The 17,112-nt window shown below is 40.5% G+C and overlaps 1 protein-coding gene across 2 annotated transcripts in view; it reads left to right on the forward strand.

Annotated features, from left to right (window-relative positions):
- The window catches only part of frem2b (FRAS1 related extracellular matrix 2b), a 48,841-nt gene that overhangs the window by 18,776 nt on the left and 12,953 nt on the right, over nucleotides 1–17,112 (forward strand). For both annotated transcript variants that reach the window (XM_034548939.1, XM_034548940.1), the window contains exons 3-6: nucleotides 4,034–4,180; nucleotides 7,365–7,595; nucleotides 9,820–9,945; nucleotides 10,162–10,413. In XM_034548939.1, the coding sequence (XP_034404830.1) occupies nucleotides 4,034–4,180; nucleotides 7,365–7,595; nucleotides 9,820–9,945; nucleotides 10,162–10,413 (756 nt within the window). The remainder of the gene's footprint in view (nucleotides 1–4,033; nucleotides 4,181–7,364; nucleotides 7,596–9,819; nucleotides 9,946–10,161; nucleotides 10,414–17,112) is intronic.

Consider the following 17,112-nt stretch of genomic DNA (forward strand, 5'->3'; position numbering starts at 1 on the left):
TGTCCATCAACACACATCCAGTATGTGAGTGACCAGAAGTCGTGTTTAAAAGTGCAGCGGCATGAACTGTACAAGACCTTTTGTTTAAAGGTTCATAACTCATATTTACCATATTCCCTTTCCTCACAAAGAGTGCACACAAATGTAGTAGAAACCAAGAAGAGAGAGTGCAGGCAGGCAGTCAATTAATTCAGTGAATGAATTAAGATGACTAGCCACTGAAATTTGTAGGACTCCTGCTATAACACATGCTTTTAATGAGAATATGGACATTGTCTAATCTAAAGTTCATATACCTTCGCTTATGTGATGCATTCACTGTTTATAATGTACGTTTCTGTACAAAACTGCATAGCAGTGCAAAGACCCACCATAAGAGATGCTGATATTGTTCACTAAATTCTGTCTCACTTCTTTAAGTGCTGGTTAAAGATTAACTCTGGTGTTTTTCTTGGGCCCTCTTTGAAGTGGACTTATTCCAGCCCCTGCTTATCTTAATTAGAAAGAAATCTGGAGGAGTGAAGTGATCCTCTGGAAACGAGCACCTCCACTCCCCAGCTCCCTGAAGGTCACACTCAAGCTTTGGCACTCAAAGGTCTCCTAAACTCAATATTTGCTCATGTCATGGTGCGATTGTATGTTGGATACACTGTGAACATAAATTATTATTTCTGAGAGTTTAAAGCGCTGCTGGATGTATCCTCCTCAGACCTTACCGGATATGAAAAATGAATAATGAATAGAGCCACTTCATGTTTGTGAACACTGTTGAAGGCAAAAAAAAAAGGTGTTTACGTGATTCATGTTGAAAGTGAGAGCTGCCTCTTTGATGCTTAGCTTGATGTGTAGGCTCTTTCTTTAGTGTTGTGTAAAAAAGTATGCAACATGTGACCATTTCATGCTTTTATTGAAATGTATGAGGTACTTGGGATGAATCCCAACGATAAACAGCTATAAAATGTCTCTACCTGAATGTTTGATTGTAAGAAGATGATTATATTCTCAATTTTCTAGAATTACGCTTGAGATCAAATGTATCAGCCGTGTTATATCTATTTCAAAGTCTATGCCAATGTGTGAAATTATATAAATACCCAAGACCTTCTCGGTTACCATTACGTCCTTCTTGACTCAGAGATCAGACCTGCAGTGTTTACCGGTGGCATGCATGCCATGCAGCTGGCTTTTATCCAAATGCAGTAGGGAGGTCCTGTCATACACAAGTCACCTGTCTCTAGAAGAATGATGTGGAACACACAGGGAGCGTTAATCCTACTCTGTGGTATACCTCAAGAATGTACGAGGTGTACACTTGAGACATTTTCAAACCAAACATGTTTTGCAAGTCTCTATTTCCAGTTGATATAATAAAGTAAGTTAACCTCTGCATTTGTTGCATTTAACTCATTACAGTTTTCAGATTTAATAATGTGTTCTTATTGCTAGCTTTCCTAAAAGCATAACAGAGATCATGCTTGTTTGTGATTTTATTGGATTAGATTTAATGCCATTAATTTATTCTGTGCTCGTCTCGTATGATAGTGTACATGCTGTTGTATTTGGGATTAACAGACAAAAATGGCTTGATGGCTGAGCAGACCAACAAAACAACACCAACTATAGAAACTTCTGGTTGTTTTTATACAAGTTTCATCAATTAAAAACACCATTTAGTGGAATAGAACTAAATGATTCAAACGATTTGTTAATTTTTCAAGAGAGAAAAAATAGAACAGTTTCTCGTATCAATACAGCTCAAGCTTTTGACAATCACCGAGTCTGTCTGAAGTTTAAATTCATCTTCAAGTTCAAGGAACATCAGTCTCTATCTTCTGTATTCTTCCTCTTTAAGCATTTTTGATAAAGCACAATTTTACTATGTGTGAGGACATATGTACACTATCAGACCAAAGGAAAGAGCTCTGAATAGCTGCAGGAAATATTTCACACATGCACACACACTCAGTCACACACATTTTTAAATGCATGCACCCTCACACATAATAAAACACCCAAGGTGAATGTGTATAGGTCTCAACGTGCCCATTGAGGAAGAAAATGGACACAGTGGAGCGGTCAGCTGCATGTAACAGATTTACGGACCATAACGGAAGAGGTGGGGTGAGGTCGACGCTTTCAGTCGGGCCTAACATAAACAACAGGAACCCTCTGGACAATGTCCCTGCTGCCTCACAGCGTTTTCACTTCTATTCCACAACTTTCAGTACCGCTAGGTGTTTAGTGGCTCAGTCATCTGTATCTCGTCGTTCTGATCCAATACAGCAGCAGGCACCAGCTCTCACTATGCAGTCTGGTGAATGCATGCATGCAGATTTCTAGGAATCAGTGGATACTTATTTAGAATGCCAGTCAGTGCTCTGGAAATGTATTGTGTTCTTATATTTATTAGGGCTGGGCACGTTAACACGTTATTAAAGCGTTAACGCAGCAAATCATTAACGCCGACAATAATTATATCATGCGTTAACAGCATTTATTTTTTGCATTAGGAGGGGCTTAACACTGGGAGGGGCTTAACGCTGCTGCGCACATTGACCGAGAACATGGAGAAAGGTACTTTTTAAATTGACATTTTCATTTCAAATCTCTACCAGACGGCGTAGTTAATAAAAGCAAAGTTATTTGTAACCACTCAAACTGGAGTTATCTTATCACCGGAGTACTCCGAGCATGAAGTACTACGAGCATGAAGTACTACGAGCATGAAGTACCACGAGCATGGAGTACCACGAGCATGAAGTACTACGAGCATGAAGTACCACGAGCATGAAGTACCACGAGCATGAAGTACCACCACCATGAAGTACCACGAGCATGAAGTACCACGAGCATGAAGTACCACCACCATGAAGTACCACCACCATGAAGTACCACGAGCATGAAGTACCACGAGCATGAAGTACCACGAGCATGAAGTACCACCACCATGAAGTACCACCACCATGAAGTACCACGAGCATGAAGTACCACGAGCATGAAGTATCACCAGCATGAAGTACCACAAGCATGAAGTACCACGAGCATGAAGTACCACGAACATGCAGTACCACGAGCATGAAGTACCACGAGCATGAAGTACCACCACCATGAAGTACCACGAGCATGAAGTACGTCTTAAAGGCGTCACACAGCATTGATGCCAACGAGCTACCAAACAATCAGTGGAGCGAAACTTCATCAGACTACTTTGGATGCGGTGTGCGGGAGAACTGTGGATAAACCAACACAGGAACAATGAACACATGAACAATGAACACATGAACAATGAACACAGGAACAATGAACACATGAACAATGAACACAAGAACAATGAACACATGAACAAATGAACACATGAACAATGAACACAGGAACAATGAACACATGCCTCGGCCAAGTGGAGAGCAGCGGACTGCAGGGTAACACAGTTATCTCTGAGTCACAGTTCATTATATTGATGAACTGGGAGCTGCATTCACGTGCTTTGACTGTCATGGCAACAGAAGACAGACATGTTTCAGAAACGTGGGCGGAACATTGTAATCATGTTGCAGATCAGTGGACCGTTTATAATAAAATCAGAACACTTAGTGGTGACAGAAATATGATTAAAGTGCATTTGACAAAGTCCTGAACAAATGCAGAAAGGTTCTGGGACACTTAAACTAACTGTTGGTACCTGTTCACTCTATATTTATCTTTCTTTGACTGAGATTCTCTAAAAGAAATCCACAGGCTGTACTGACTAAAGGTCTCCTGCACAGTAAATTCCAGCTGTGTATGTGAAAACATACTTGGTAATAAAAGGTTCTGATTCTGATGACCCAGTGTGTGTATGTATTTGCACTACTTGTGTCAGTCTCTGTGTACCTGTGTGTGTGTGATGCCTGTGTACGTGGATCTGCTTTGAGTCTTTATGGCCATATGGTAGCAGCTCCGCCTTTAAATCCAAGTTCAAAAGGCAAGGATGATCTGACCTTTTTGTCTGTGTTTTCCCTTTTTTTAAAACTTGATCAACTGTATCTGTTTTCAGGTGGCAACAAACTGAAGAACCAACAGTTCCGTTTGAACTGGGCTTGGATCTCTTTAGAGAAGGAACACTACGTGGTGGATGAAGAGGTCAAGTTCCTGGAAGTGGTGCTGAAACGTCGGGGCTACCTGGGGGAGACTTCATTCGTTAGTAAGCAGAAACCTTTAATTTAATAATTGATTTTAATGAAAGAATGTTTCTCTAAGAAATTTGAAATGAATGAGTAAGTAACTATGAATGTAATGTTTAGTAAATTAAACATATTTAATATATTTAATATGATAGATAGATACTACAAAATAAAATGTAGAAATGAGAATGTTTTTTTAAAGGACCAAGAGATAAATGTGGTATATTGTGGTATATATTCCTGTATCCACAGCAAAAACTACTCAGTTGTTGCTTTGCCTAAGGACGTATTTACCACAAACTTTGACTGAATCTGCTGATTCAAACAGACAAAGAAACAAACAAAATGAAGAACAAACAGAGCACACAGACACAATTACATGCAAACGTATATATTTCAGGACAACTCTAAGGCTGACCTAGACATTACATGTCATTTAGCTGACGCTTTTATCCAAAGCGACTTACAATAAGACATCCTTTAGGGTCACACAGGTCAGCCTTTCATCGGACTTCTCCGACCAGTATTTATGCTCCAATGACACAAAACAGCAGGACAATGCCTCAGCAACTACATGTGCACATGAGAAAGGTCACCCAAAGTTGGTGTCCATGGAAAGGCGCCATTCCAAATGTTAGTAAAGGAAGTTTACTGTCCGGAACTAAACAGACAATGATTCTTCATTCGGTACCAAAAAAAACAAGCTGCTGTAAATATTTATGAGTGGCGGGAATTCTTACTAGGTGCACCTTTATTCTGTCCTTAAAAATGTATTAAAGTGACCTTATGTCAAAGGTCGAATCTCATCATTTGCTCTAGTGTCTTTGTATGCTGCAGGGTGTCAGAGTAATAATGCATCTCTGAGGTGATATGGTATGGACATTTTGCTAACCTTAATAGTGTCTCACACTGCACAGTATATCTGTACCATCTCTGCCACAGTGCAATACAAATGTAACATTGTAAAGCAGATAATCATATACTCTAGAGATATACAGGCAGAAAAATCAAATGAAATGCCTGTGTGATGACTTCACAGTGATCTCTTAATTAATTAATTATTAATCGCAGGCAGCCAACAGCTGAAAATTAATTAATTAATTAATATTAAACAACAAAATGTATCTTGCGTAAGGAGCTTGGTCAAACAATCACATTATTGTCCTTTGTTTTGGTTTCCTAGAGCATCACTACTGTTTTATTAATGGTTGCATTATAAATGAATGAAGCACTACTTTGAATTTTGGATGCACTTCGTGTTCAGTGCCCAGAGAAAACATGCCTTGAATTTTCTGACCAAGTCCAAACCATAGCTTTTCATTGTACAGTTTTCTTATGAATGAGGCAGCGTGAAGGGGAATGATAATGGATGAGGGAGGATGATGTACCTCTCCATGCTGGTGATGGAAAGCACACACAAGAAGCTGCAATTTTTTCTTTTTTCCAGTCAGGACCATTTTATTTGACAGCTTTCTAAATGCATGAATGGTGAAATATTTCATGTTGTCCATTTCCAATTATAGTAGGAGCACATATTCACATTGATTTCTTTGATCACACACACCACTTTCTTACCAAGAGCAACATTTGCTGACCTAACTCAAGCAACAGATGCAGTTTTTGGCTTGGGTTGTGAGCTGATCATATTTAAATCTACAGTAAGTAACACAACACTTTAATATTGAACATGTTACTTAAGAAATACATTTATTTTGTCATACATGCTTCAAAAACATCCCTGCAGCATTCCCCCTGCAAGTACACAACTAAGAACTGTATAAATATCCTGTCCCAGTAACGTACAAAATTACAAGAAATAAGAGCATTCCTTACTTTCTCACAGTAATCATTTAGAGTTTCCCTCTACCTCGGTTGCTTTGAGGATAGGAGAGCAAAAACATAAAACCACCATAAGGCCACCAGCAGCCTGACAATCCCAGCCATCCATCTGCTTCAGTGTTGCAATGAGATAGTGACTGATCCCTGGCCAGTAACTTCTCCTGAAGACTGGGGATATCTCTTCTTGCCCAGCCCCACCTGAGTGAACACAGATCAGAGGAGCCTACTGCTTCACTGGTCAATGAGCACAGTGCAGGTGTCACCAGTTTGGAGGCTACAGCGAACCCACCTGCCGTGAACCCTCAGAGTGGCTGCTGTGATCAGGGCTATCCAATCCAGGCATTGTGTAGGAGATAGTCTGGAGCAGAGCTTACTCTCTCCTCTCCCCGCTACTCTTTGAAGACTACCGATTTTGCAAGCTCCATTGAACTTGATCATTTTATCCGACCACAAATGTGCAGGGGCCTTTTCCTTCAGTCTGCACTTGCATATCAAAGCCCACTTTTTATTTTCATCAAAGAACAGAATGGTAATTTTCTTAAAAGCCCAAACTCATACATTTCTCAATCTGTGGTCTTTTGAAGATCTTGTGTCGTCCTGATGCGATATTTCAGTTTGTCTCTCCTCTTTGTTCCTTCCTCAGTTTTAAACAAAAAGCACATTGAAAAGTTGCAGTTATTCATGCTTAAACTAGTGCTTCATTTATACAGTAATTTCTTTTTTTCTGCATTTATGGAAGCCTATGGGATTGCTTTGGGGTGTGCGGTTAGGTTCTTTCTATTTAGTGCCAGACCCATGCTGCTTGTTGTGTGGCCAATAATAAAGACAATGCAGAGACTGTGTGACATTTCACCAGCTTCAGTGCTCCTGCTCAACAGGAATCTTGCCAGTGTCACAGCTATAGTGCAGACGGTAGGCCTCGTCAAACAGCTCACATGCTGAAGGTCAGACATTGCATGTCAGCCTCCAATCACTGCTGCTAAGACCAGGCTGACATGAGGAGTAATTGGCTTTATTCCCACCATGGCCATTGGAAACACTGGGGGTGGGAAACTGCACAGAGAAGATGGGTAGATAGTGTTGGTTTAGACCAACTGGGATCTGACATTTTCCTGGAAAAACTGTTGTTTAATTGTATTAAGATACAATCTGCGGAACTGTGAGCATTCACGGTCACACTGATATCACGGTGCACAGAATGCACATACATTACATAGAAATGGGTTTAATGAAAGAGTGGTATGAACGATTAATATTAATGGTTGTTGGTACCAAAACCTGACCAAAGTGATACATTCTCTGACATGCCTGGCAGATGCTACCTGATTATGATAACCTATATTTTCTTCCCACGTCCTTCCTAAGGTATAGGCACAACGGATGGCACTGCACAAAATGACAACGATTTTCGAGGGAAATCTCAGAAACAGGTGCAGTTCAACCCAGGCCAGACCACAGCCACCTGGAAGGTGCGGATCCTGTCAGATAGCGAGTACGAAGTGTCAGAGACCTTCCAAATCGTTTTGTCTGAGCCAGTGATGGCCGCCCTGGAATTCCCAGAGATTGTCACTGTAGAGATCCTGGACCCGGATGATGGTCAGTAATGATACATGTTTCCAATGTTAATTATGTTTAGTTTTAGTAAGATTATATAAATAACTTTTTAAAAACCCAAAAGAAATATTAGCAAGGCCCTTTACTTTTTTACTTGACAATGAAACACACTCAGGTCATTTTCCAGCTTTCTGAAATACTGTTGGGCGTTTGATGTCACAAGGTCGAACAGTAAATCATGTGACATCGTTTTGCATAGATGTTCAACAATCATACAGAAATAAATTCAGATATTTTGAATGGGGGGGTGCAGCCTCAATGCCCATAATACACTAGTTGGCTACTTGAACGGCCAGCGACAAATAACACAGTACATGAGCTTTCTCTGTGGGTTAGAACTTGAAAAGAATGTAAAGAAAGAGAAAGCAGGCAAAGCATTTTTAGGGAATACAGGTAAACCAAAATGATAGACAAGTCATACAACTAGGCTACATCTCAAGGAATGCATTGCATTTTACAGATCTATGTTTGAGTAACTAAGGTGCATCTTTTTCTAGCAGCAGAGATTTCAGTTAGGTCCAAGAGGAAATGCATCAGAGCACATGATACGTTGAATACAGAACTAATTCACATGGAACATGCTGAGAGGAACTGACAACATCCTGAACCCAGCTTGATTATAAAAATAGCTACATAATGAGTAAAAACCAAACCATCATTATATGCAGTATTTTCTTTCCACAAGTGTAGATAAACTGTCTAAAGGAAATATGGATATAACCACGCTGACCTCTCTTGCGTCTAAAATGAGCTCTACAAGAACAGATGAACGGTGTTACTGAAAACAGCTTGACTGATCAAACTGAGATGGATAACTGCACAGTATAAATATGAATACTGCTCCTCCTCATCCCTCAGGACTTTATTGGAAAAGGAATAATTTGCTGTCAACAATGTATCCTAATTAACATGTTTAGTTCAGTCTCCAGAGGGCAATCAACAAAACTGGCAGCTATTTCTCCATTTTTGTTTCTTTATAGACATTGTCTTGCAAAAGCCGCGTGAATATTATCATATCATTATACTGTTTATTGTTTCTAAAGATTTAATGCATTTTGGCCTCTCAAGGTCAAATAAGCTCTACAGGCTCATAAAAATGTATTTTTCATTTCTTTTCACCCGAAAGCAGAACGATGGAATAGCCCAGAGGGTGCCACCGTGAAACTGTGCAAAATACATTATCTCACACTGAAAGCAGCTTAGTGTTGGAAACAAGAAGGGAAGAGTGCTCACATCATCCCATGCAATTGTATGCTTTGTCCTCAGGGAGGGAAAGGACGTCAGGTTAGGATCCGTTGTGCTTACCAACACCTTGTAAATGTGGGTGACCACACCGCTCACTGGGAGAGAGACAAAGCCTCTGTCTGAGCTCTTCGGATTTTATGGCTGAAATGTTGCAAGCTTATTACCTTCCTCGTTGTCATATGCAGCTCAGAGAAGGACGGAGACAAAGATGGAAAGCTGCCAGTAAACTGTTGAGTAGAAAAAAAACTAATAGTTAACTTGTCTCTGCTTGCAGACAGAATTAACACACCTTTTTCATTCAAGCATATTTTTGTGGGAACATTTTAGATTAAAGTGTGCGAGGTACATATTTGTAATTCCAATTCCCTTAAGTACTCCTTACTCTTTTCAGAATCAGCGTTGTCTTACAGATAACATGTTCCTCATGCACGTCTCTCTGTGTTATTTGTGCATCAGTGTAAGCCGACTCTGGGTTGTAATGTTTGCTGCAGATAAACAGACAGTAGACAGTGGCTTTTGATTCAACATGATGGAAGCAGAGCTGTAATGAGAGCTGTAAGGCTGTGTGTCAAATGTTATTGATGCAAATAATGTCACGCATGATTTAATGTTTTGAAAGCTTTTCCCTTTTCTTCATCTCTTCTTCATTATTCAGTTCAATTCACCTGATATTTGAATTATCACAATCAATTTGCCAGAAAACCTATTATACACAGTGTAGTGGAGGGTATATGCAGGTGTAAAGGCTTAACCCACCTCTTAGGAGAGTAAACCCACTTCCTATTCTGTAACCGACCCATCTACCTCATAGTACACCAACCTTATCAACGACCACTACAGCACCGATCATACTGAAGTGAACCGCCTGACCAAAAGTCAGACACAATTGAACATAAAGGTATTACATTCCAATAACGTTAACTCACTATGTCTGATGTGTGTTGATTTTTTTCATATCCAGAGTCAACAGTGTTCATACCCTCAGCCGCATACAACATAGAGGAGGACATTGGGGAGCTGCTTATCCCAGTGCACAGGAGTGGAGATGTCAGCCTGGAGCTGATGGTCATCTGCTACACTCAGCAAGGTAAGGCAAGAACTGTGTAGGGCAATGTAAGGGGTCAAATAAAGTGAAGAGTCATATCTAGTCATATAGACTAGATAGTATTTCAGTGATACATGTAAACGGTGTTAATACAATTAAAAAAGGAAATCATATTTATGTATAAATCTTTTGGTGAAAGAAAGTTGGCTGTATTGTGACTAACTTTGCTTTCTGTAATTCTGTTTTCTGCCCATTAAGTTTCAGCCACAGGCACCATCCCCACCACAGTGCTGTCCTACTCTGATTACATCTCCAGGCCTGAGGACCATCACAGCATCCTGCGCTTCGACAAGGGAGAGGTGGAGAAATCCTGCCGGGTGGTGATCATTGATGACTCCCTGTACGAAGACGAGGAAAGCTTCAATGTCACCCTCAGCATGCCGATGGGGGGCCGTCTGGGCTCAGAGTTCCCCGCTGCTCGAATCACAATCATCCCCGATATGGAAGACGGTAAGATGACGTTTCACTGATCAGAACTGTGAAATGGAATGTAATACAGTGTCAAACTAATTCATTAAATGGCATTGCATATTGAATCCCTTTGTGGCATATAGAGACACGTCTTGTTCCTTTCACATTCAAAGGTTTTTCAATTGTAATTAAAGCCTCAAGAAAAGTCAGAGTAAAATTGTTTCTTGGATACAAGGGCTTTTATCTGATTTAGACGGAGGTGTTAATGTATTTGTGCAATCCCTTATTTTTTACACGTAATGGATAAGCACGTAATGGATAAGCACTTCGACAATAGCTGAGAATTAGTTTTGAAAAAGGCTTTGAAAGTGAATTACCTTTTGCTGAATTGATCAAAAGAGAGACATTCAAACAGTTAGGCAGGTGGGCAGACAGATTGAAAATATTGTGGTGTGTGTTTGTGCTTGTCTGACAACGTCTCGGGGAGAAAGCGTTTGAGCGTGCGAGCTTCCTTCCTGGAGGCGAAGCCTTTATCTCATATCTGCAGGCTGAGACTGGAGGGCTGATAGTAGTCTCCCATATCTTCCTGACGCCTCTTTGTTCCCCGACACCTGACGGCCATTCCTCAGGTCCCTATCGCTCTGACAAATCTCCAGAAGCACTGCTCGGAAGTCAAGACTCTGTGATCGCAGGCAGCCAACAGCTGAAAAGCCCGGCATGATTGCAGAACCATCTCTTTTTCCTCGAATCAAAACCCATTTGAAGCTACATAATTGGGGTGATGATGCAATATTCAACTCAGCATTATGTTATCATCCGTCCATGAACCTGTGCTGAGGAGGTCTTGTCTTTGAGGCTACTGTAGCAGCAGTTTTCAGAATGTGGAACAGGTCATTCTCCTCCTCTAGTCCGTGGACCTCAAACCACACACTTCAAGTGGATTTGAGGAAAGAGGAGGTTACGTGGTTGGAATGTTTTCTTACTGTAGCACCATCCGGTGTAACATGAGAGTGAGTACAGGGCCTTTTGACCTCCATTGCTCCTGGGTATTGACTCCAGTCTGCCAAGGCAGCTGCTGAGACACAGGTTTTTAATAGGATGTACACCAGTCAGTCTTTATAGCACTCAGCGTGCTTCACACTCTTCAAGCAGAATTTACCTCTACAACTATTACATTTCCACGGTGTCACTGTCTTTATGGACAACTCTGACTCTAACAAGACATGTCTTTACAACTGCCAGAGAGCTCATTGATTGGAGACATTATCGATTAATGTCTTATTATAAATGTCTCATGTCTCACATCTTGTTGTTTGCATTTATATTTGGGTTGAGAGACAAAGCTGTTTGTAAATACAGGGGACTGACTAATAAAGTAGATTAGATAAGCCAAGATTTCTTTGGAAGTGGTCTAAGACAAACAAAGACAAAGGGTTATTAATTGTTTAAGAAAGTAACTTTTTACTGGGGCACAGTCTGATAAATAGCATCTCTCATGTTAATGCATTACTGCTTTTTCATAGTGTGGGAAGGCAAACTCTATTTTCATGATTGCCCCTGGTTTATTGAGACTCAGCCAGTGTGCAACTGTTGGAAACAATGACTTGCCTGAGTAATCACATTTTTGTAGCTTGAAAAGTCAATTCATTATAAAATATACTAACCAATGTTCTCGCTCTGCATATTTGAGATTTCCTGGCATGCATTTGCCTACATTAGGTGTCCTCTGGCTCAGTGTATTATCACACCGGAACAGGAGAAAAGAACGCTCAGTGCATTTTAGGATTAACTTGACTTGGACTGTCAACCAACGTCAACAGTCTGTTCCCAGGTTTATTCCTGCGTTCCTTGTCTGTAATCATGTTTTCCTTGGCTCTGGCTTTGTCAGGGTGTCTGAGTGACAATCAAAATCTCCTCATGCATATCAGTTGTCAGAAAGCTTTGCACTCACAAGGGTTCCCCATACAGCATGATCGTAAGGCCAGAATCCTGCGTTCTTGAAACCATTCTTTGTGTAGATTTTATTGTTATTGTCAAATTAGGATTTTTACTGTTGTCAAGACTTTCAATGTGACATTGAGAGAAACGATGCCTGAAGCTCTTGTCCGACAATTTGGCTTCTTATTATACCAACAAAAGACATCAGATTGACTGCTTGAACACACACGCACGCACGCACGCACACGCACGCACACACACACACACACACACACAGAATGCTCCTCCAAAGTATAATTTAGGTGCTGGAGGTGTTTAGGTTGCCTGCATCCTCTGAATAAATGGAACGTGAAGAGCGGGGAAAAATACGGTGGTGTCAAGCCTTCATATCTCCCTGAAGGAGGTGATAATGAAATGGCTTGAGTACTGATGGTGAAGTAAATGGTAAATAGCTCTGAGGCAAGCAGAACAAGACTAATCTTCTGTCTGGAAGGGTAAAAAGGCAGCAGAAAATTAATTCCCACTCTTAAATTCAGCTATCCGGTTTTGGTATTAGATTTAAGTACATACTCCAGGTTCCTAACTCCTCTCCAGTATATATGGACGGGAGGCAAACGGGGGCATTGCATTCTTCTTTGTCATCCCTCTTGCAGCAGTAGCTGTGCACTGGGTGTACATGGAAGGAAGGGGTTGGTGCCTGGCCGAGCACCTGTCTATGCTAGTCTCCCCAGGAGGGCTTTCAGCAGCGACACCGAGCCGCGGGCTCATAGTTCTTAGAAAACACACTCTTCTGATATCAGCAGAAATGCACGTCAGCAATGTCTTCTTTTCTAGCCAGCAAACCAGTGTAGCACAATATGATGATATTAGAAGCCACAGGGCAACGATGTGTGTCCTCCCTGCTCCATGCAAACACACAGTCTTGGCCACTTGCATCGGTACAAGCACCTGCAAGAGGCCACACAAGTGCAGTGGGAGGTGGAGCTCCTATTATCTGCCAAATGTGTGATGTTAGTCTGACAATTTATGGGACTCTAAATTGAGAATGTTGATTTTTTTTTACAATGAAATGAGTTAAAGATTACTGCAATACATTAATGTCACCAATGAGCACACCTTCACCTGCAAAGAGCGAGTAATTAAAATCAGATTTGTGTGAAATGAAAACCAGCAGACTTACATGGGACAGGAATTGATAGCTGTGCTTCTGAAGGAACTTTGTTGGCAACTGATATCAACAAAGTGTAACCAAAGTCAAGAAAATTACGCTGGGTGCTTTATCATTTACATATTTAGGTCAACAAGAAACTCATTAAAAAACTAATTGTGTCGTAAAAATTAGAGATGGGTGATCTTCAATCATTGCTTGCTGCATTGCTGTAGTGTGTGTACATTTTAGTTGAGAAACATTTACAACAAAAATAATCTGTTGAAAATGTAACATTTTTAGTTAATCCAAATGCCAAATAATAAGTACTTCATCTCAATTATACAAAATATCCTGCAGTTTTGCTTATTGATTGATATCATTTCCAGCAATAATCTATTATAATCAGATCTATTAACAGGATTGTTACCTTGGTATATTAGACATTTTGATAGATATCAAAGTTCTATCATCGCATGTTGTGATGTCGCCTTCCACGATGCAATTGCTATACTGAGCATGCAAGAGAAAAAACAGGTTGTTAACAGCCTGTGGGCATCAAGGTAGTGTGTAGTAACAATATTTGCCACAGTATGCACAGAGACCCATGCAATTTCCTTTTTCCGACTGCTGTGCTCCTGGTCTGTCAACGCCTACAACAAACACATGTGTCAGTCTACGAGGGTGCAAAGGTCGTGAGGGATCATTGTCTGCTTGCTGCACTTTCAATCCCTGCTAGTTGTTCAGGTTGTCTCTCAGACGTGTTAGATTACCAAGAAGCCTCAGACCCTTAAGGGCTCTGAAAACCTCAGGTCCTATGTGTCACCTGGTTTGTGGTGATTTAATTAATTCAAAATTTGTTTGGAAATATGCACGATGAGTAGGAGGAATGGATTTTAAAAGGCGCCAAGCAGGTAATTACTCTTCGGGCCCGCTACTAGGTTAATACAGTCATGTTATCAGAGGGGGCACATCGAAGTGTAGACACTCCCATGTAGAAGTGGCTAATGCCAGAAACAACTTAAGTGGAGAGGACAAAGAGGTGAAAAAAACACTTACAAATCAAGCTTTAAACAAACAAAAAAACAAGAGAGGAAGAATCAATCAAAAGATGAAGCTCAAAACTCCAAATAACAAGTAAAGGCCCGACAAGACTGCAAACTGAATTAATATGAGAGCAGAATGCAATTTCGAACGAAACAATGAACAAGCGAGGTACAAATTGACATGGTCAATAAAAACATAAAAACAACTGGTAATTACCGGGAAACTGTTTGCTAAACTGGTTTTTATATTACTAATAGAGATCTAAACACACAGCTTTCACACACTTGTTTCTGTCTTCTTCTCAACATCACACACACACACACACAAGCAACTCATGTACAAATAGACAGATTATACTATGGAGCTGCTGCGTAAAATGTGTTTTTGCCAAGCTTATCGCTAATGTTGACAGTCGGCTACTTTTTACAACATGGACATGAATTATGTTTCTCTTTTTTTCTGTACAAAAGGTAAATTGTCTGGCAACTTGCAAGACTGTAAAGTTTACAAGGCTTCCAGGCATTTTACAGTATGCACAGCTGCTATCCTCAGAATACCTGAGGACCAGACCATCTGCACATAAAAGTCCACACCCTTTCAGTTTCCACTCTTGGCTACTATGGGTTTGGAGGAGCTTGTCTTTTCTTGCTGAGATAATTGCTATTTGATATAGACTCTGCATCCGGGAAAATATTTTGATGGTTGGGGCCGTAAGACATAAGAATGCTTGTACAGCAGGACTTCACGCGTGTATTTATGGTCATGTGTCAGTTGCCTGTAAATTTCGCTCTGGTTCTAAAGGTATATGATTATGAGCTGTTTTATGAGCGGGTGTTGTGCGTGTGCAGTATATCCTGGATGGGTCTGAATCAAGGGGGAACACACAAACCCTGTCATTATGGCTCACCTGGATTCCCATTCATTCTGATATAAACAGATGTCCAAAGTACTTAAGCAGAGAGGTGCTAATCAACAGCCATAAGACCCTCAACATTTGAATGTTTCTCACAGTCGTCAACAATTGAAGTTGTAGCTTATTCTGTATTGAGGATTTTGAGTATCTTTTGTCTACTTTTGCTGCTGGAGAGACATTGTTTAGAGCACACAGTGGGCAGAGGAACATTTACTAGGCCTCAATTGAATCTCACCATTAGAGAAGCCACTTAGCGCTGTGGGAATGTCATGCAAAGTTCAAATGGAATCAAGCAGTGAGTGGGAGTGCAACAGTCCCCTTAGGGATGCCTGTGTCTCCTTTGTGCTTCTTATTTTATGATATCATCACACATATGCCCCAGTAAGGATATTTTCTTTGTATGCCTTTGCTATTCTGGCATATTGCACAATGACATTTACTGACACAATGACTCTCTCATTTCTGACTTATGTTTTGTATTTTTATTTCTAAGAAGGAGATCATATGGTTAAGCAACCATTAATGACAATTCTAGTAAAATGTATGTAATAACTGCATTAAATAGGTCAAATACATTGTTTTTTGAACAAATGAAAGTTTATACACCTTACATCATTTTACACAATAGGCAGGTTTAAATATAGATCATCTTCACTTACATCCAGATAACCTTAGATGTTCTGTGTGGCGTAGAATGATGCTGCTGGCTGGGTTTACCTTTCAGCTAATGGGTCGTTGCTCTTTGAAGCTCACTGTTTGTCTGCTTCACAAACCTTATCTGATTACTGGACTCGTACAGGACCCAGGTTCCTGGCTGCCAACCTAGTAGATCTGATTACCCATCATGTTGGGGTCCCAGTGCAGGCAGCCAAAACCATCTTTGTTTGGTTCCTCTGTGGGGAGAAACTCTGGCAGCTGCAAGCCTCTTGATGCAGCGCTCATTGTCCTGACTGTGCTCTCAGGACAGATTAAAGCAAAAAAAGTTTGCTGTCCTTTGCTTGCTCTTAGACAAAATAGTATTTCAACCACAGAGATGGCTCCTCTGAGAACCACAAATCCCAAGGCCTTGCCTATAAAGACTATTTCCCTTTTAGAACGTGTCTTATCTTGTTAATTTTGTTACTGGCAATGAACACAGCCTCAAAATATGTAATATCATCTGAGACTCAGATTACTTTAAAGAATAATTATATAGTGCTAAATAATAAACGTATTTTTCTTGATCTGTAATTGTGCCTCGCAGCATTACTGGCAGTTAATCTATTTTTCGTGCTTGTATTTTGGTTTCATTAGATATTATAATCATCATGCAGTTACAACAGTATGGATATGTTTTTGTTCACAGCATTTATCGCCCAGTTCTACATCCCCACCCTCCTTTTTGCCTCATACTGTGTGATGAGAAACAGCTAAGTATCGTTTTGGAGGTGCACAATTGTCATGGAAACCACAACTCTGCCTATGGCTACCATCATTCACTTAATGTATTCATTATTTGGTCACAGTTGCTTTCCAAAGCACAAGCTTTTTAGTGCTCAGTGGTGGCTTGTTCCCATTAGTAATCCTAACAATGATGTATTTGATCAATCATAAGAATGTATGCATTTCATGGATTGGTTTCAGCTCGTGGCTGCTCATGTTATTTCTCTTTTGTTCTAATCGACTCTGACGGACTCCCTGCAGTTTAAGTCCA

This window comes from Cyclopterus lumpus, chromosome 13 (genome assembly GCF_009769545.1).
Source record: "Cyclopterus lumpus isolate fCycLum1 chromosome 13, fCycLum1.pri, whole genome shotgun sequence".
Lineage (NCBI taxonomy): Eukaryota > Metazoa > Chordata > Actinopteri > Perciformes > Cyclopteridae > Cyclopterus > Cyclopterus lumpus.